At 45.9% G+C, this 20,366-nt stretch overlaps 1 protein-coding gene across 3 annotated transcripts in view; it reads right to left on the bottom strand.

Annotated features, from left to right (window-relative positions):
• The window catches only part of PI4KA (phosphatidylinositol 4-kinase alpha), a 112,592-nt gene that overhangs the window by 29,529 nt on the left and 62,697 nt on the right, over positions 1-20,366 (bottom strand). For all 3 annotated transcript variants that reach the window (XM_047090196.1, XM_047090197.1, XM_047090195.1), the window contains exons 20-29: positions 17,383-17,491; positions 16,888-17,024; positions 16,572-16,705; positions 13,500-13,582; positions 6,253-6,323; positions 6,045-6,169; positions 4,764-4,845; positions 4,456-4,539; positions 3,146-3,235; positions 888-1,007 (exon numbers count right to left, since the gene is read on the bottom strand). In XM_047090196.1, the coding sequence (XP_046946152.1) occupies positions 888-1,007; positions 3,146-3,235; positions 4,456-4,539; positions 4,764-4,845; positions 6,045-6,169; positions 6,253-6,323; positions 13,500-13,582; positions 16,572-16,705; positions 16,888-17,024; positions 17,383-17,491 (1,035 nt within the window). The remainder of the gene's footprint in view (positions 1-887; positions 1,008-3,145; positions 3,236-4,455; positions 4,540-4,763; positions 4,846-6,044; positions 6,170-6,252; positions 6,324-13,499; positions 13,583-16,571; positions 16,706-16,887; positions 17,025-17,382; positions 17,492-20,366) is intronic.

The following is a 20,366-nucleotide window of genomic DNA, read 5'->3' as shown; positions in this document are numbered from 1 at the left end:
CTCCTCTGCACCCCCACCCTATCATGTCAAAGACATGATAAAAGACAGGCGGCAGCCTCTCCACCTCTCCACCCCGAGAGAGTTAAGAGGCACAGAGTTAAGAAGCACATAGCCACACTTGCTTGAGACAGACATCATGGTAGGCCCTAAGGCTGGGAGACACCGACATGCAACACCGCCAGTCAGATCACCTGCTCTCAATCTGCTACTTTGATCCGAAACTCTGATTTAACTAAGAAAGCACTACTTCATGGATGTGCTGCCCTCTAAAGTGATCTTCAGTGGAACAAGACCAAGTTAAAGATGTGTGTGCACATATGCTTTGGCACCTGCTGAAACAGGAAAATCCAGCAAATGTTTCCAATCAACATGACTATAAGATAATGCTGACCTTGTCTCAAAGAGATCAGTTTCCTTCCTTGTGGATACACAGAAATCCAAATCTGATATCATTAATGAAGCAAGAAACAGTAAGGATGGGGAGCCTGGGTGGCTCAATTGGTTAAGTGTCCGACTTCGGCTCAGGTCATGATCTCATGGTTTGTGGGTTTGAGCCCTGCATCGGGCTCTGTGCTGACAGCTCAGAGCCTGGTGCCTGCTTCAAATTCTGTGTCTCTGCCCCTCCCCCACTCATGCTCGGTCTGTCTCTCAAAAGTAAATAAATATTGAAAAAAAAAGAAAAGAAAGAAAGAAACACAGTGAAGAAATGCCTGTTCTACTAACCTACTCTCTCTGAACCCGAGTATCTTACATGGGATTCCAATCTGCCTACTGCTAGCATGGCCGCATATATCAGAAAAAGCTACATATCAGCTTTGGTCTTGCCCCTCATATTGTGGCTCCCATTGCTGAAGGAGACTCCTGTTCCTCAGGAGGCACACACATACCCCGAGAGTGGTGTTCTGCTTGTTGTAGCCGGCAAAGTGAAGGATGCTTTCGGTGGCCATGGCCAGCCCCGTGTGCTGGGACAGTCCTGATACCCAGTTCTGATGTTTGTTCAGATATTCCTGAAGTCGGAAAAAAAAAAAAAGGCTGTTTTACTTTAAAGGTAAGAATAATACTTTATAAAATAAAGTGTGAGGTAGTAGAGCAAACATTGGTTCCAATGTTGGGTCCATCCCTTGCTGTGGGACCTTCAATAAATTAAAGCCCCCCCTTCCCCAACTGACTCCTGCTCATGTGTGAACGAGGACGATTTCCCCAGAGTGGCAGGCACACAGTAAACGTGACAGGACTGTTTATTCTTTGGGCACATCCTTGCTGAGAATCTGCCACCTGCCAAGTCCTGTGCTAGATACCTGGAAAACAGTTGTAGAGTTCTGGTCCCACTGTCAACACGCAGGCAGTTGTACTGTTTGCCTGAGCAGCCCTGCTGTGAAGGAGCAACCCAACAAACAGCTGGAAGGCAGAGTAAGGGCCAGAATCTGCCTGGCCAACTAGTGGAAGGGGACACCTGGCAGAGCGTGGAGATGTGAGAAGGCCTTCTGCTCTGGGGACCATCAGGGGTCAGGGGTTAGCACTGCAGGAGCAACAAGTACAAGGGCTAGATGGCAGGCAGCCAGCCTGGGCCAGAGATGGGCCAGGCCTGAAAGGCCTTGTGTGCCAGGTGAAGGAGTTTAGAGTGAGGCACAGGACTCCCCTCAGGAAAGTGCACGTGAGCACTGACTTACAAAACTGTGCCAGTGGTTTTGGAGGGTTCATAGAGCCCCAGAAACCCAACCATGGACCCCGTGGCGATGGGGAGTGGCTAATGAGCAAAGGTAGCAGATTTGCTATTGACACCGGCCCAGCATGGTGGATGACTCAGGACAGGCTACAGTGATGTGCCCAGGCGGGTCGGGGCCACTAAGGGTAGGCAGTGAGGGCCTGACAGGAGGTGGGGTAGGGTTCAGACAGACTAGATGTCCAGGGGAAGGGAAACAGAGCCTGGGGCAACACCAAAGGGAGGCCTGGTAGAAGTACCAAGACCAATTCAAGCCTCAAGCTTGTTCATTTTCCACTCCTTTCTTAGGCCATGGTTGAAGAAATAAACAGCTCTCCCAATTAAGGCCTTTTTTTTTTTTTTTTTGCTTAATGAACCCTTTTAGGAATGAAAGGGGCTTCCCCTCTTTAGAGCTCAGCCTTGGGAGCTGATGCCCCTTTCCTCCATGTGAACCAAAAGAAAAGTCAGATCCCAAAAAGGAACAGTTTGAAAAAGTACCACAGTCTGAAGAATACTAGTGTATCCACTAGACAGTGACAGCTGTCAAGCTATAGGCATGGCCTAGTTACAAGGCCCATCACTGTCCAGCTTAGCTGCTGAGTGCCTGACAGAAGGCTCCATTTTTTTTCATTTCCCCAATTGCTCTAACCTCACCACTCCTACATCTTTGTGGAAGGAAGAACTTTAAGGCAACACAAGGCACCACCCATGGGTTCTTGCAAAATGTGTTTCCAAACAGCCTCCAAGCTGCTCGGTCCTTCCTGGATTCTGAACACAGAAACACTTTGGAATTAGCTTTATCTTGACAAATGTTGCTGAGGTCAACTTCACATGCTCCTCTAGATGCAACTTCTCTTTATTAAGCCAGATTTCTTCTAGTGGGATTTTTCTTATCTTTGATCCCTTTTCAGGTGACTTTTTCCTCTCATGAATTGTGGTATTTTTGGTCCATCTCTGCTTGACCAGAATAATGGCTCACTTTGTAGTCATTTGTGTTCACACGTCAGCACTTTGGTCTGCAAAGGCTCATGTCCAACTCCACATACAGCCTGGATAGGGCTCTAATGGGACAGCAGCCTCACTCCAGCTCTGGCATTCGGCAGAGGTGCTGCTACTAGACTGGCAGGCCTCCTCGCTCGTGCCCAGCCTGCCACACACCTGGCACCTACCTGGTGTGAGTGGTCAGTTCTCTGGGCCTGCCTGCCCACAGATCCCATCGCACCTGCCCCGCTCACCCACAACCAGTACCCTTACCCCACAAGGTGTTCCTAACAAATAGCAGCCTCTGAGGCCTCTGTTATTCCCAGACACTAGACTAATGTTTTTGGTCTCTGTTTATTCACATTAGTGCTGTTTCTATTTTGAGTTCGCAGTCTATGAAAGTTCTCTGGATCACTGGAAGGAGCTTAACAAAATTGCTTTTTGGTGATTTCAAGAAAGTACCTGTAAGTGGGACTTGGTGACCGTAGGTGCCCACTTCATTGCCTCCTGTAGGATCATTCCACAGCGCGCCGCGAAGTCCTTCACAATGCTCTGGAAGAGGGTGTGATCAAGCCGAGGTCAGTGTATCTGGGCTGTCAGAGGATGTCAGCTACAAACTGTATTTAGTTACTTTTGAGGGCTGAAGTGCATCCCCCTAAAATGCATGTGTTGAAGCCCTAGCCCCCACTACCTCAGAATGTGACTGTATTTGAAGATGGTGCCTTTAAAGAGGTAATTAAGGTAAAATGGTATCATATGAGTGGACCGTAATCCAATCTGACTGTGTCCTCGTAAGAGAAGATTAGGACACAGGCACAGAGGGAAGACATGTGAGGACACAAGAACACGACAACCATCTAAAAGCCAAGGAGAGAGGTGTCTGAAGAAACAACCCCGCCAACACCCTGACCTCAGATCTCCAGCCCCCAGCACTGTGAGAAAATAAATTTCTGTTGTTTAAGCCACTCAGTCTGTGGTATGTAATCATGGCAGCCCTAGCGAATGATTAGAGTGACTATGTTCTAACACTGAGCCTTGGGGTAAAGGGCACAGACATCCTGGTCTGTGGTCCTGGTGTAAGGCTGGGTGGCAGGGCCTACACTAACAGTTCCTCACACGGCCACTGGGCAACATATGTCCTGAGTCATTAACTGAAGGAGAACGCAGGCCATGGCAGGTAAGAACTGGTGCAGGGGCCTCGTCACCGTGTGGGGAACTCCCTGCCCACAGCTGAGGCCCAGAGATTGGGACATGACCTGGCCCTAGGTCTGAGCTGTGGTCTGAGCTGAGCTTCAGTCTGCCACCATGAGGGCTCTGAGTCAGACCTCGCACAGCACAGCCTCCTTATCCGGAGCTACTTACTCCATCTATTTCCCACAGCACCACAAAAGGTGAAGTCGTTCCTCATTACCACAATGACAGGTAGTCTGCACACCTCACAGCAGTGAAGTTCATCTGACAGTCATACTTGCTCAGGCAGCTTTGAGAAGCTATAAACTGACAGGCAGCAGAAAACCTCTTTGGCAGCTGAACTAAGAAAGGGCTTAGAGTCAACACGGCTGTGGGGCAGGAGGAGGCTTGGTAGACAGTCCCAGCTGGGAGTGAGTCAGCACCCCACTCATATTGTGAGACTTTCTCTCCTGCGGGCTGGGAGAGAATGCTCACACCTTAAACTTCTGGGGACTGAATGACACAGTGTGTGCAATATGCCAGCCCTGACACTAGAGAAGGCAATGAAAATGGCCGTTAATTAGGAGACGGCTGCCACCTACCTCTCGGGCTTCACAGGTGTCTGGAACGGTGATCCGATAGGGGGCATCAGGAATGTCGTAGTAAGGCTGGTCCTTGTGAATGTCCTGAAAACAACCAAGCTCCCTTTTCCAAACCACCTTCCCTGGGTGCCTCTGCTCATGCTGGGCAGCGGTGTTTGCCTCCATTCCCCACACCTGTCCGGTCTGTGACAGGCTTCCAAACTTACTGCAGCTCATTGGTAAAGGCCAGGACAGGATCTGGCCTCCCCACCCCCAATTTGGCCACTTGCAGCATAAATTAGGCTCTGGTATATGGCAGGGACACTCACAGCGCTCAATGACAGTGACAGGGTCTGGAGGATGTCCAGCATGGTCTTCAGCACTGTCCCGCTCCAGAGCAAGTGGGGAAACCTGCACAGACAGCCATATCTCAGGGTCCAGGAGACAAATCTTCAAGGAATCTGAGTTCCTTAAAGTGCTGCCTCGAGGGGTGGGGCAGGGTGGGGTAACAGCCCCACCTCCTGCTGCTCAGCTGACGGTTGGAGGAGGTCAGGAGGTCTCCCAGGCAGGGCACTCTGTCAGAAACACCCCCTAGGCACTTGCCAGTCCCACTCTTCAGAGCCTAGATGTGGCCTCATGTGACCTGCTCTCAACCTAACACTGATACTGGCTGGGACATGCTCCCTCACTCCCCAAAGTGATCCTCCTTGTTTTTGACCAGGGGTCCCCAATATTTTCACATGATGGCAAAATAGAAAATGGCCATATTTGCATGACACTCTAGCTCAAAGAGAAGAAGCTGCTCCTGGATGTGGTGGCCAGGGTGAGGGGAGCAGACTCCGTATAGCTGTGACTCATCATGGCCCTCTGCTTAGGAGGTCCAGCTCAGACACATGTCATATACGTGCTAGACTTGCTTTCTGGCCCTGCCTAGACCAGGCGCACAGCACCTGCAGCAGGCTCCAGAACTCCTGGACGCTTGCATGGAGCTGAGGGCAGGCCCAGCATGGCTGTTTGCTGCCTCTGGCCTTTACATTGCAGACAGGCTGGTCCAGCCCACCTTTGAGGGTTCTCGTCCATGTGGGGGCATGTCCCTTGAAAGTCTGCTTTGGCTCCCAGCACAGAGAGCCCGGAGTGGAAAAAGTTCCGTGTGGGCTCTCCTTCCTCTCTGAGGAGCCTGGAAGACACTGATTCTACCAGGGACCTCTGGCTGGGCTCTGGGGTAGGAGGTATCGCTTAGGATGGCTGTGAGCTTCCCAGAGTGAGCCCAGAGAGGCCCTGTGGCAGGGGAGGGTGGGATGCAGAGACACAGAGACATGACACCCCTTGTCAGGAGCTGCACTGTAAGTAACATCAACAGCTCAGAATAAGTAGAGGTTTCAGGACCAAACTTCAGACCCTGCAGCAAATTCCATGACATTCTGAGGGAGGCCGCATTGCCATTTGAGAGTTTAAATTCTGACTCCAATTTTGCTGCATTGATAATGTAAGGATGGTTCTTCCCTGATTCTAAACCTAGAGGCACGCGCACACATGCGCGCTCACACACACACACACACACACACACACACACACACACACACACAGCATTAGAAGGAAAATGAGCTTACTTATCCACTAGACCAGACAGATACTTGTCTGCCACCCTCCGTATCCTCTTGTGAATGTGGTTGAAGTTCACCAGGAGAAACTGCGCATGCCGCTCCAGCTCTTCCTCATTTTCCTTGGTCTTAGCCTGGAGATTCAGAAGAGACAGGTACAATAGGCGCCCTCCACATGCTTCCAGCAGACACACGATCGCGCTCTGACAAGGCTTACTTTATCTGCCATCATGTTTAGGAAGGCATCAAATACTTTGTCTGCGACGGCAATCACACACTGCATCATCCCTGAAATGAGGAGGGGGTTTCCACGGGTCAGAAACATCAAGAGAAAGAGACCAATCCCGGCTACTTTCAAACATAGTGTTTAGAAATGATTTTGGATTACAGACAAATGGCAGAGAGAGCACACAGTTCCCACATACCCTGGACCCAGTTTCTCCTGATATTAGCAGCTCAACTTGTCAAAACTAAGAAGTCGACACTGATATACCGTTAGCTCAACTTCAGGCTTTATTTGGATTTCCTGTTTTCCCACTAATGTCCCTTTTCTGTCCCAGGATCTAATGAAGATGCCATGTGGCATTACCCATCAGGTCTCCTTTGTCTCGCACAATCTGTGCTGATTCCTTGGTCTGTTCTTGCCTTTCATGAACCTGACACTTCTGAAGAGAACAGGCATTTTGTAGGATGTCCCTCAATTTAGGTGTGTCTGATGCTTGCTTGTGATTAGACTAAGGTTACAGGCTTTTAGGAAAATCCCACAGAGATGAAGTGGTCTTGTTGCATAGTAGCAGGAGTGTGTGAAATCAGTATCTCCTACCACTGGGGAGGATGACCTTGATTGCTTGGGTACAGTGGTGTCTGCCAAGTTTCCCCCTGTCCAGTTACTACTTTTCTCTTTCCAGGCTCTACTCTTCAGAAGGGAGTCACTGAGTCCAGCCCACACTCAGGGAGGGGAATTAAGCAGCAGCTCCTGAAGAGAATGTAGGCATAAGAAAAACCGCCACGGTAACTGGAAAATACCCTGGGTAAGATACTTAAATGTGTTGATTTTTTTTTTTTTTTTTTTTTTTTGTATTAAGTAGGCTCCACACCCAGTGTGGAGTTCAATGCGGGGCTTGAACTCACAACCCTGAGATCAAGACATGAGCTGAGATCAAGAGTCAGATGCTTAACCGACTGAACCATCCAGGTGCCCCTGGGGAAGATACTTTGAGGTCATGCAGACATCTCATTTCTCTTCAAGATTTTGCCCACATGTCAGTGGGATGTGCTTGCAGAAGGCACTCTGGCTCTCACTAGGATTTTGTTTTCTTCATTCTTTCTACTTTTAGTAATTGGGATTCTATAAGGAAGTTCTGTCCCTCTTTCCCCATGTTTGATGTATTCAATCATCTAATCAGTATAGACTCATAGATATTTATTTCAGTCACTGGGTCATAATCCAATACTGTCATTATTTGCTGCCCAAATTGTTCCAGCTTTGGCCATTGAGAACTCTTTCGGGGAGACTCAAGTCCTTGTGACATGCCCACATCCCTTTTCTTTTCTTCTTCCTTTCCTTTTCCTTTTTTTCCTTTCACAGGACCTTCCTTTCTGGCACTACAAGGTGTCCCAGGCTCATCTTGTATTTTCCCTGCCCCAATTCTCTGTAGAATCAACCTTTTTTTCCTTGGACACTTGGTTCCTTTTAATGCAGAATGATATTTAGAAAGCAAGATCTGAGCACTGGATGTGCTTGTTGCCACCAGAGTACAAAGCAGATTTTTTTTCAAGTTTATTTATTTTGTGAGAGAGCGAGTGAGTGGGGTAGGGGCAGAGAGAGGGAGAGACAGAGAATCCCAAGAAGGCTGCACACTGTCAGTGCACAGAGCCCAGTGAGGGGCTTGAACTCATGAACTGTGAGATCATGACCAGAGCTAAAATCAAGAGTCAGATACTTAACTGACTGATCCACCCAGGCGCCCCTACAAGGCAGATTTTAAAAAGCAACAGTACAGCACAAGCATCACAGTGCTGATGTAATAAAGTGCTGCTTGCCCACCAGTGCTGTCCCACTTATCCACTGTCCTTTTTTTTTTTTTTTAAAAGATTTTATTTGGGGGTGGCACAGTTGGTTAAGCATCTGACTCCTGATCTCAGCTCAGGTCATGACCTTACAGTTTGTCAGTTTGAGCCCTCCATTGGGCTCTGCACTGATGGCATGGAGCCTACCTGGGATTTTGTCTCTCTTTCTCTCTGCCCCTCTCTCACTTGTGCGCACGTTCTCTCTCAAAGTAAATAAACTTAAAAAAAGTTTTCTTTAAGATTTTTTAAAAAGTCATCTCTACACCCAATGTGGGTCTTGAACTTACCGACCCTAGATCAAGAGTGGCATGCTTTACCAAGGGCGCCAGCCAGGAGCCCCATCCAGTGCCTTTAGGCTGGCTAAATGACAGGGCTGTAAGGTCAGCAGGGCAGAGAGATAAGGAGGTGCTGCACCTCTGTGCCCCAGGCAAAGCACAGAGCCGGAAACACAAAGACGCATCGCATATGTGTTTTTTATGAGGATAAATGGGCCCCCAAAGCTCTCAGACATGGAAAATGATTAGTGTGACGTGGACAGATGCCCAAACAGGGAGAGGCTACTTTCTCAGAAGTTGGGTTGGTGGATGAAATCTTGTTTGGAGGGGTGTGTTTAGTGTAGTATCTTTTCATATAGCTCTTAGGAAACTGAAACTGTAAGTTTCTAATAAAAAACAGTCAGATAGTAGTGGTCAGATGCCAGTCATCAACGCGCAGTAGCCTCTCTGGAGATTTTTACTTAAAAACACCCACTTTGCTTTTTGCACTTTCCTTTTACACTTTAGCTTGGGACTACCTCGGTCTTAGTCTGCACTGACTGACTAGGCAGCTGGCAGGCTGCATTCCAAGAACACATGGAGGCTGGGCTCACACCTGCACAGAGGAGGTGCCAGCCCTCCCCTTCGCAGGCTGCTAGATGCTTCTTATAACCTCCTTCCTGCTTGGTTCTGAAAACTCATAAGTAACACATCTCCATAGACATGTCCTTCCCACCTCTCATGTTTTAGGAGAGAAAAGGAAGAGGAAAGCACACTCAGTAAATATACATTTATTGGCTTAACCTAAGTGCCATACTCAGAACAAAAACAAATAACCCATTTGGAAATCATGTGGAAGAGTATGGTGTACTGTGAAAATTAAAAAGTGTCCATAAGGTGCACATCAGTTCCCAGTGCAATTATGACACAGTAACAGAAAAAACAGACCTTAGGAGAGAGAGGATGACATTTAGCTTTAGAAAGGTATCTTATTCTGTCTATAGATATTCTCAATAGGAGGCTGGCAAAATGTGGTAGGTTCTTAGGCCCCTTTGGGCTAGGAATCTCAATTTTTTTGTTGCCTACCTTCCCTCCTAGAGCCAAAGAAGCTCAGGGTGACCCAACTGTTTAGCACAAAACAACTGTTATATAAACAATGGGCATCTGGGTAGCTTGGTCGGTTGGGCCTCTGACTCTTGGTTTTAGCTCAGATCATGACTTCACAGTTTGTGAGTTTGAGCCCCATGGAGGACTCTGCACTGGCAGTGTGAAGCCAGCTTGGGATTTTCTGTCTCCTTCTCTTTGTGCCCCTTTCCTGCTTTCTTTCTCAAAAATAAATAAATAAACATTAAAAAACAAAACAATGGGTGGATGGACAAGGGGAACAAATCAATGAACAGCTCAGTCAGTGGTTAACAGTGTCTCTACTATACTCTCAAGTGGTCCTTGGGCATGTGTGTGGGACTCTGAATGTGGGGCTTCCTCTTCCTGTGTCTACACCCTGGTGGGAGGGGTTTCCTACCATACAAAATTGCCTGCCTGCACCTCCCACCATGGCCTCTAAAGAGCTCCTCCTCCTCTAATCCTTCCCCCTACTGCCAGCAGGGGGAGCTTCCAGAACCCATACACTCCTTCCTTGCCTACTCCACAAAAATAAATAAACGCACCTAATTTCCTGACTGTCATGTAGGAGTGATAAGGGTTCTATAAAGGACTTATAGGACAAAGGTCTTACATGAAGCAGCACCTCAGAACCTTGGGGTGATTTTATTTTTTATTTTTAAAAGTTTTATTTTTACGTAATCTCTAGACCCAAGGTGAGACCCAAATTCACAACCTGGAGATCAAGAGTTGCACTCTCCACTGACTGAGCCAGCCACGTACCTCCTTGGGGTGATTTTTTAAAAGGATTTCTTCAAGGACTGATTTTTCAACAATAGGAAAAGTGGCATAAAAATTATCTGGGGATTAATTCTCTACTGGCAAGAACAAGTTGATAGATTCTTCAGAGTGCCAATGATTTCTGGCATGGAAAGGTCTCCTCTCTACTTAATAATAAATTTATTGATTTTAAGAATTGTCAATTAGCAGTCTTTGAAATATTTACCCACACAGTTAATCAATCAGAACTCATGGCCATAGTGTACCCAAATATTTAAGCACAATTATAAAACTGATCAAGTTCTTCTAAGCATATAATTAAAACATAGGTCTAACATATCAGAGTCTCTTATATTTTTAAACACTTTAAAAATCAACACAGAGACCAATGCAATGATGCTTAAAACCTGTCAGTGTCCTGGGGCGCCTGGGTGGCGCAGTCAGTTAAGTGTCCGACTTCAGCCAGGTCACGATCTCGCGGTCCGTGAGTTCGAGCCCCGCGTCAGGCTCTGGGCTGATGGCTCAGAGCCTGGAGCCTGTTTCCGATTCTGTGTCTCCCTCTCTCTCTCTGCCCCTCCCCCGTTCATGCTCTGTCTCTCTCTGTCCCAAAAATAAATAAACGTTGAAAAAAAAAAAATTAAAAAAAAAAAAAAAAACCTGTCAGTGTCCTTATACTCAAACTGGTTAAACAGTGCCTATACTATGCACTTAATTTTTTTCTTTGCTATCTTTTTTTAAATGTTTATTTTTGAGAGAGAGACACAGAGTGTGAGTGGGGGAGGGACAGAGACAGAGAGGGAGACACAGAATTGGAGGCAGGCTCCAGGCTCTGAGCTGTCAGCACAGAGCCCAACGCAGGGCTCAAATCCACAAAGTGTGAGATAATGACCTCAGCAGAAGTCAGACACCCAACGGAGTCACCCAGGTACCCCTATTTTTTTTTAATGTTTATTTATCTTTGAGAGAGAGAGAGACAGAGAAACAGAGAGAGAGAGAGACAGAGAGAAACAGAGAGAGACAGAGTGTGAGTGGGGGAAGGGCAGAGACAGAGGGAGACACAGAATCTGAAGCAGGTTCCAGGCTCTGAGCTGTCAGCACAGAGCCCGATGTGGGCTCAAACTCATGGACCGTGAGATCATGATCTGAGCCGAAGTCGGACGCTTAACTGACTGAGCTACCCAGATGCCCCTGTTATCTCAATTTTAATAGCTCTTCTTATTTTCATTCCTATTCTTATCTTAGGTTTGCCCTAATAGAATTCCAGTAAGTATAATATTTTAGTACCATCAGAGAGTTTCAATTATTTCTCTGTTTTCCCAGGAGTTTGCTTTTAGGACTGGTTGCAGCTGAGACCCTCTGTGCACTCAGGATCTGAGGACATTCGCATCATAGGACTTGCAAGTCTTTGTGTTTCATATAGATTTTCCTATTCTGAAACCTTCCCAGAAATGATGTGGCCCTTAAATCGGATGTTGCTCACAGGTCCTGACCTGCTGCCCTGACATTCTGACCTGGCCTGATGACACCACTGGAAACATTCGTGGTCCTGAGCAGGGTCTCCTTATAACCAGCAGGACTACTGAGGCATGAAGCCCTCGTGGAAGGTCTGGGTATCCTCACAATGAACTCTCTAATAGCTATTCTCAGCTAACAGAGCACTTTTAACTAGCCATTCTGTGGGATGTCTCTGCCTATCACCTGCTGGGCACCCTTTCTACCTGTCAACTCTTGGAGACCAGGCATGACTTTATCGTGGGTGCCACGTCTCTCCTTGAACTGTGTAGCTCTTTCTTTGTGTTCCCTCTTTCCTGATTACATAAGAGAAACAACAACCTATCTTTACTTCACAAATACTTAGTGGAAAAAACAAACATTAGATATATATATCCTATGTATTATGTTATTACTACATATTATATATATTGTTATGCTAATGTGTGTGTATATACACACACATTAGCATAACTATATATATATATGTTTTTTAGCATAACATATATATATGTTTTATATATATATATAAAACCTAGTATATTTGGATATACACATCCTAGTATACTTGCCCTTCTTTTAAGCAAAATATGTATTCATGTTCAAATTATGATACTTTGTCCACTGGGAGTCCTTTTATTTTTTAAAATATTTATTTTTGAGAGAGAAAGAGAACGTGCAAGTAGGAGAGGGGCAGAGAGACAGGGGGACAGAGGATCTGAAGTGGGCTCTGTGCTGACAGCAGTGAGCCTGATGTGGGGTTTGAACTCATGAACTATGAGATCATGACCTCAGCCAAAGTCAAACGCTCAATCAACTGAGCCACCCAGGCACCTAGGAGTCCTTTTAAATTGGTTCTTAGTCCTCTTTGCCTGCTCTGGACATTTTTCGTATCTATCTACCTATCTAAACATTTATTTATTGGGGGGGAGGGGCAGAGAGAGGGAGACAGAGGATCCGAAGCAGACTCTGCCCTGTGAATGCAGAGCCCGATGCAAGGCTTGAACCCATGAACCATGAGATCATGGCCTGAGCCAAAATCAAGAGTCAGCTGCTTAACTGACTGAGTTGAGTCACCTAGGTGCCCCTACTCTGGACATTTAAAAAGCATAACTGCTCCCTGGCAACAATAAGATGCTCCAGGTTCATCAATGATTATTTGAGAAGCCCAGGATCCTTTCAGCATGGGACAGTATTAGAGACTGAAATTTGGGGGCTAGAGCATACTCAAGCATTGTGGGTAGGCAAGAGTGATGCTCCTTAAGGCTATATGGTTATGTTATACATTTTTGTTGTTATTTCTAAAAAATTTTTAAATATTTTATATTTTGAGAGACAGAGACAGAGCATGAGTGGGGGAGGGGCTGAGAGAGTGAGAAACAGAATCTGAAGCAGGCTCCAGACTCTGAGCTATCAGCACAGAGCCCAATGTGGGACCTGGACGCACAAACTGCGAGATCATAACCTGAGCTGAAGTCGAACGCTCAGTCAGGTGAACCATCCAGGTGTCTCTTGTTTTTTAAAGGCAATAGAAGTTTACTAAATATACTGCAAGAGAGTGGCAGGCAGGACAGCAGAGAAGAGGCTGTCTGCCATGAGGCAGTGGTGTGGGATACACTGTTAAGGTTCTATGTTTTATACTGACCTTTCCAATGTAGTATGTAACTTCATAAAACTATTTTCTTCACAAAGACAGAAAATTGGTAGTATTCCTTTTTATACTATTAAAGCTCAATTCATCATTAGGGTACCACAATAATCGACTTACCAGATTTGTCTTTCTGAATAGCTTTATCTTCAAAGTAGCAGAACATTACCTGGAAGCGGTCAGGATCTGTTGAACGTAGTACCCTAGCAAGGAGAACAGTTTTGAGTAAATTTTAAAAAATCCAGGCCCTCCCTATCACAGATTTGGTACTGCCCAGAACTGCTGAGGCCATGAGGAACCAAGTGTCATAGACTCACATGGACTTTCTGGGGGACAATATCCACCATCTGTCATAACATTCCCATACTGTTCACCCAGCAACCCACCACTAATGATGCATCTTAAGGGTAACGTGCACAACAGTGCTGGCTGAATGTCCATCAGTAGGAGACTGGTCAGCTACACCAAAGTACACCTATTCAGTGGCACAACATGCAGCCACCAAAATGAAAGATAACTCCAGAAAAACATCGAAGATGCACTATTACATGAGAAAGCAAGGTGTGGAGAAAATGGGTACAGCATAATGTTAGTGACAGGTTTCCGAAAGGCTTCCATGTGCCTTCTGTGTGTAGGATATTTATGTTTGCATTTAAAATTTCTAGAAGGAAAAGTAAAACTATCAATAGCGGGTATCTCTGAATTCAGGGCCTGGAAAGAAAGACTTGTAGTTTTCATCTTTAGCGTCTTCTGTACCATTTCAATGTTTTCCTTCTTTTTTTGGTTTATGCATCGTTTTTATTTTCAAAGTAAAAAATATCTTTTACTTTGGGGCAAAGATAGAAAAAGAAATGCATGCACTTGAACCATAGTCCCTGTGAAGGGCCATTCAGAGTTTGGGGCGCTCCACTAAGAGAGTGCGGCACATGTGCACACAGGCAAGCACTTGGTGGAGTCTATCTGTGGGCTTCTGCACCAACCTTTTGTGAGTCAAACTGCAGTAGGGCAGGCTGTGTGGCTTTAAGTGCATGCATTCTCAAGTGCTCACGTTCACACAGCTTTTATGTAATTGCTCACGTTGTCCACCTCGCTGTTTTAACATTCTCCTAATAACCAGTGGCTGGGAGTCTGAGCCAGGTTCCTGAATAAAGGCTTCAGGGTTGCTTCTCTGTGCTAACAGTGCTCGCAGAGGCCTGGCAGGCAACCTGGAGTGGGAACTGGGTTCTTGGGAGCTGCCTGTGGGCCGCCCCCTTATGGTCCTGCTCTACCAGCCCACTCAACAGCCTGTCGTGAGACCCTATTCGTGGGCACACTTGTGGGGAAGCAGGAGACAGCCCTGCTGGCGGGCACATGAGGCTGAGAGGGTCCGGAGACATCGCTTGTAGCCATTCAACTTAGGAGCAAACAAGGTTTTTGATCTGTGTTGGTTTGCTTGTTTTGTTTTGGTTGGGTTTCTCTTTGAAAATGTACTCTTTATAATAAAAAGGATGAGAGAAAACTACACTAAGATGCTATAGGGAATGGTGGTGAGGTGAGTAGTTTTTCCTCTCCACTTATTTCCAAATTTGTGTGTAATGTTCTATTACTTTTATTAAAAAAAAAAACAAAACTGTAACGAACAAAGAAAAGAAGGCCAAAAGCTCCTTAGCTCTGTGCGACTTTGGGGGAGAATCGTTCACTAGTTTTCAAATTTTGCTCTGTTGTGGCACCCTCAGGCTACTAAGCGGCCGGGAAAAGAGGACAGAGCTGGAAAGTAGGGGCTCACTCCCACTTACCCAAAAGAGCCTTAATCTAGGTTATATGTTGAGCTTCCTAGCAAGAGGTCTTTTACCAGAGGCTTTCATGGCACCAAACAAAGGTTTCAATAGTGGCATTTCCCAAATATTCCCCCTTTTAAGAACTAACAGTTTACTTTTCAAACCATTTGGTAAGGTTTATCCTATAACTTATTACACCTATCATGTGACTTCAACAAACAGATTATGTGTAACCTGACTTTTTTTTTTTAAGTTTACTTATTTTTGAGAGAGAGAGAGAGACAGAGAGACAGAGCATGAATGGGGGAGTGGCAGCCAAAGAGGGAGACACAGAATCGGAAGCAGGCTCCAGGCTCTGAGCTATCAGCCCAGAGCCCGACGCGGGGCTCGAACTCACGGACTGCGAGATCGTGACCTGAGCTGAAGTCGGACGCTTAACCGACTGAGCCACCCAGGAGTCCCTAACCTGACCTTTTTTGATGACAGGGATGCATCTTTCTGTAGCTAGTGTATTCAGCTGCAGCCCTATGGTGCCTCAGAGCTTACCATGGTGAGTCTGTACCATCCACATAGGCAGCTGGGCTCTGAGCATCCTAGCTGCTTCCTCCAGTCTTCATTTACAAGAGGCAGCATGGCACAGTGCTTAACAGACTTGGATCTCAATCCAAATCAGGGTTTATTACCTTGGGTAACTTACTTAACTGTTCAGTGTCTCAGTTTCCTCATCTGTAAAATGGGTATGTAATAATGCCTACCCCATAGGCTTGTTGGAGAGTGTGTCAATACAGGCAACTTAGCACAGTGCCTGGTATGGCATAAGCACTCAATCTGTGTTAATATTGGTGTTGTTATGATGACAATTATTACAGTTGTTAGGTCTGCTATGGTTACATATGTATCTTGAGCATCTGCTAACTGTGGGACTGTTTTGGGACAGGCCCCTTCCCATTTCCAATTTGCTATTTGTACTCAGCTGTGATCCTGGAAACCAGCTCAATGAATGTCTTAGACCATTTTCAGTGAGGGCTGATCCCTAACAGGGGCTCTTAGTCAAGTGGACAGAGTTTGAAATATCTATCATGATGGCTCAGAAGCCTATTCCCTATAAGGAGAGGATAATAAGAGAGTTATAAGATGTGGTGTTTGGTACTCAGGAGGGAGGAGCACACAAGAAAAGCAGAGGGTGTTTTTGTTTTTTGTCTTTTTTTTTTTTTGAGTAGCAGGCAAAAGTGTATTAGAGTATAAGATTAGAAAGTAAGAATAATAGGAAAGCTCTCTTTACAGAGAGGGGACATTTGAAAGTGACTGCCTCTGTTTTTTGCTTTTTAAGAAAGCTTACATGTCTTAGGAGGAACTGAAGAGTCCCACCCCCAGAAGGCACAAATATATAAAAATTAGCTCCAGGGGCTGTATTGGGAGGTAAAGGCCTGTATACCTCATATATTCCAGCCGATAAACAGACAGGAGATAGGTGGACATGGCAAAGTCCAGCTTGTTGATGAGGGCGGACACTTCGGGGGCAGGGTCCAGCAGGTTGATGATGGTGCTGCGGAGCTCACTCAGTTCAGCCTAGGAGGAAATAAACGGCTCAAGGGCTCACACAAGCACCTGGAGGGGAAAGCGGTCCTCCTCCAGGAGAGGTAGATAACATGTGATAACAAGGACAAAGAAAGGATCTGCCCATTGTTCAAGAAAGCTTAGCAAAATCCCTGCCCTGCATCATCTACCCTTGGCAGGGTGAGAATCCTTACAGGGGTGACTGTGTCGTTTTTCATGGCCGAGTTATACTGGAGGACGGAACGCAGTGGTTCTTTGCTGGGAAACGTGAGCAGGGGTGACTTGGTGGCTATTTCACAGACCCCTTCGTACCATTCTTCTGGCCAAAGTCCTGCAAGAGAGTGCCCACAAGTGAGACCACCACCTTGCTCAAGAATCACTATAGAGCAGTTGACAATGACCATTTCTACAGTCGTGGGTCCTTTGCTTGAGCCAATTACCCCAAAATGGGGCACAGAAATGAGTTTGTCTTCTAACTTGGATGGGTTTTTTTCTAAGATTCATGGTATTCTTAGAACCCTAAAATACACCTGGGAAGTATAACATTTGCATACACACTTGTAGGAAGCAGCAGCTGAATTTGAACTAATTTTGAATGCATACACATTCATAATTAGGTAGAGTCCTACTTCCACCTTTGTTTTCACTCTGCACTCTTGTCTTCCCCAGAAGAGCAAGTATTGCCCTACCTGACCCCTCCACTGCGAATCCCATCAGCACAGAATAGAGCCAGAAGTCCCGGAAGAGCTTCTGCAACCGAGGTTTGGCTTCTTTGATGGGAGGCAACCTTCGGGTGAGCTGACATACCAAGGACAGAGGGAGAAAAGGAAGTTATTTGCTTGTAAGCCCTAAAACCTACAGATGTGAAATCAACCACAGATTCATTCTCCAAGAATCTGTCAGTCATTTTGGGTAGGAAAAGACACACTGAGCAGTGACCAACACCTCTTGATCAGTTCACTGGTAAATACTCACCCATTCGGCAAACACTTATTGAGTAGCTAATGTGCACCAGGCACCATGCCTGGGAGGTGAAAAGCCCCATTCCTGCAGAGGACTTGCTGCCTAGTTTGGAGGCAGGTGAGGAAATAATCACAGTGTGGCAGAGATCCTGGAGAAGGTGTCATGGGTCTCAATGTTACTATGCAAGGAACTCTCAGCCAGGCAGAGAAGAGAAAGCAGCCCATCCTGGGTAGGGCATGGAGGGCCTGGGGAGGCTGGAGCTCAGGTGAACAGTTGTGACTGAAGAGAAAGTGTGATCGTGAGAAATCTCATGGATCAAGGAGAAGTGGTTTTCAGATCTTTTCTGGCAGCGCAACTTTTCCAAACAATAATCTTGGGCAGAATCCCAAGATGTAAAATAGGTATAGGCAGAGTTGCTTAGGCGCAGGAGTGAGAGGCTGAAGTCCCTGCATCCTTGCTCCAGGTGGTGTCCCGCCCAGTATAAAGCAGGCAGTAGCTTGTAGTTATGCAAAAAACGTTAAATTTGCGCACAGCACCTCACCTATTGGACAAATTGGTCCTCACAGAACCCCCAGAGGACGTCAAGCCTCCTATGGTGATAATCAACCTACGATGAGGGGTCTCTGCAACACAAACATTCATGAGTGCCAAGTATGGGCCAGGGTCACGGGGTAGGACACATGATGATACCATTGCTGGCAGGGGTGGGGGATCACAGAGAGAGATGGGCACCTGAACCCATGACTGGTAAGGACTATATAAACTGGTACACTATTTCCTGGAAAGCAATTTGGTAAAATGAATAAAAAATTCTAAATAATCCCATCATTTCACCAAAAATCTCCTCTCTAGCAATGTATCCAAAAAAAATCTGAGTTAGGCACAAAAATGTTGTAAGATTTGTTAGAACAGAAAAATAAATAAGGGCACCTGGGTAGCTTAGTCAGTTAAGTGTCTAACTCTTGACTTCGGTTCAGGTCATTATTTTACAGTTCTTGGGTTCAAACCCCAAGTTGGGGACTGTCAGCACAGAGCCTGTTTGGATTCTTTCTCTCCCCCCCATCCCTCTCCCTGCTCATGCTCTCTCTCTCAAAATAGATAAACTTTAAAAAAAAAACAAAACAGTTGGACGCTTAACTAAGTCACCCAGGCACCCCTGGATCCTGGATTTTAAAAAGCTATCAAAGAAAAATAAATAAATAGTAAATAAATAAATAAAAAGCTATCAAAGAAGTCATGGAGAAATCTGACTGGGATATGTCTGATATAAGAGAGGAGGATTGATTTTCCTAGATGTTAACAGTGGTGCAGAGTAGGGCAGAGACCCTTCCATTTAAGAGACAAAGCTCCAGCACCCAGGGCTGAAGTGTTATGACCTCTACAACTCCCTTTCAAATACCTCAGGAGATACCCTCAGGGGGCACGCACACAGGGAATTAAGCAGATAAGGCAAAATAGTAACTGTTTTATCTAGGATGCTGGTATATGGATGTCCATTATTCAATTCTTCCAATTGCTCTGTATATTTTTAAATTTCATAATAAAAAGTTGGTGGGGCACCTGAGTGGCTTAGCCAGTTGGTTAAGCATCCAACTCTTGATTTCAGCTCAGGACATGATCTCATGGTTCCTGAGTTTGAGCCCTGCGTTGGGCTCTGTGCTGACAGTGCAGAGCCTGCTTGGGATTCTCTCTCTCCCTCCCTCTCTGCCCCTCCCCTGCTTGCTCTCTTTCTCTCTTTCCCTCTCTCGTAATAAATAAACTTAAAAAAAAATTTAACAAAAAAAAGCTGTAAAACATATCTAACCATAAGGCAAGCCTTGTAACTAGAAAGAAAACAATGGAGTATGTGTGGCAGAAGGTACTGATTTACAGTGGGGGCCAAAACTATACACCTCCAATGGGGAACAGATCCAAAACTGTCAGAATTGTCAAGAAGGGCTGTCAACACTCAGTTACATGATCAGAAACCTAGATATGTAAGGGGCACCTGGGTGGCTCAGTCAGTTAAGCATCTGACTTTGGCTCAGATCATGGTCTCATGGTTTGTGGGTTTAAGCCCTGCTTCAAAATTCTCTCTCTCAGCCCCTCACTCACTCACACTATCTCTCTCAAATATAATAAGAATAAAAAAAGAAATCAAGCCATGTAAGAAACATTATTGTTTAAAATAATCTAAACAATATATACTCATAGCAAAGAAATTTCAGCAAAGAAGTACGTAGAGTGAAAAAGGAACACTTTCTACTTGCCTTCCGTGTCCAATGTTAAAAGCTGGCTGCATCTCCTTCCAGACCTTTCCTGTGAATAAACTATGTGTGGTGAAAGTGATAATAGCTAACATTTACTGAGCATTTACTGAGTGCCGGGTGCCATTCTCTGTGCTTTCCACACATTATTACCTCATTTAATTTTCACAGCAACCTTATACAGTAGGTATAACTACTATTTCAGAGAGGAGAACACAGAGGGCAGGAGGTGGGATTCCTGTCAGAGTAGCCAGTTCAGCCTTGGTGAAGCCCAGAGCAGATGGTGTGAGCACAGCAGCCATGTGGTGGTCCAGAGAGACAACTTCCATGCAGAAAGAACAGCCAGTGCTAAAGCTCTGGCGGGGGCCAAGCTTAGTGTGTGAGAACAAGGTAGAGGTGGAGGGAGCTGGCCTGGAGCAGATTATTAGATCCCTGAAGATTCCAGACAGAGGTAATGGACACTC

The sequence above is a fragment of the Lynx rufus genome, unplaced genomic scaffold (assembly GCF_022079265.1).
Source record: "Lynx rufus isolate CCGP_SWC_20201006 ecotype Redwood Valley unplaced genomic scaffold, mLynRuf1.p SCAF_29, whole genome shotgun sequence".
Classification (NCBI taxonomy): domain Eukaryota; kingdom Metazoa; phylum Chordata; class Mammalia; order Carnivora; family Felidae; genus Lynx; species Lynx rufus.
Note: the sequence above shows the minus strand (reverse complement) of the source record. Positions and strands in the feature narration are given on the sequence as shown.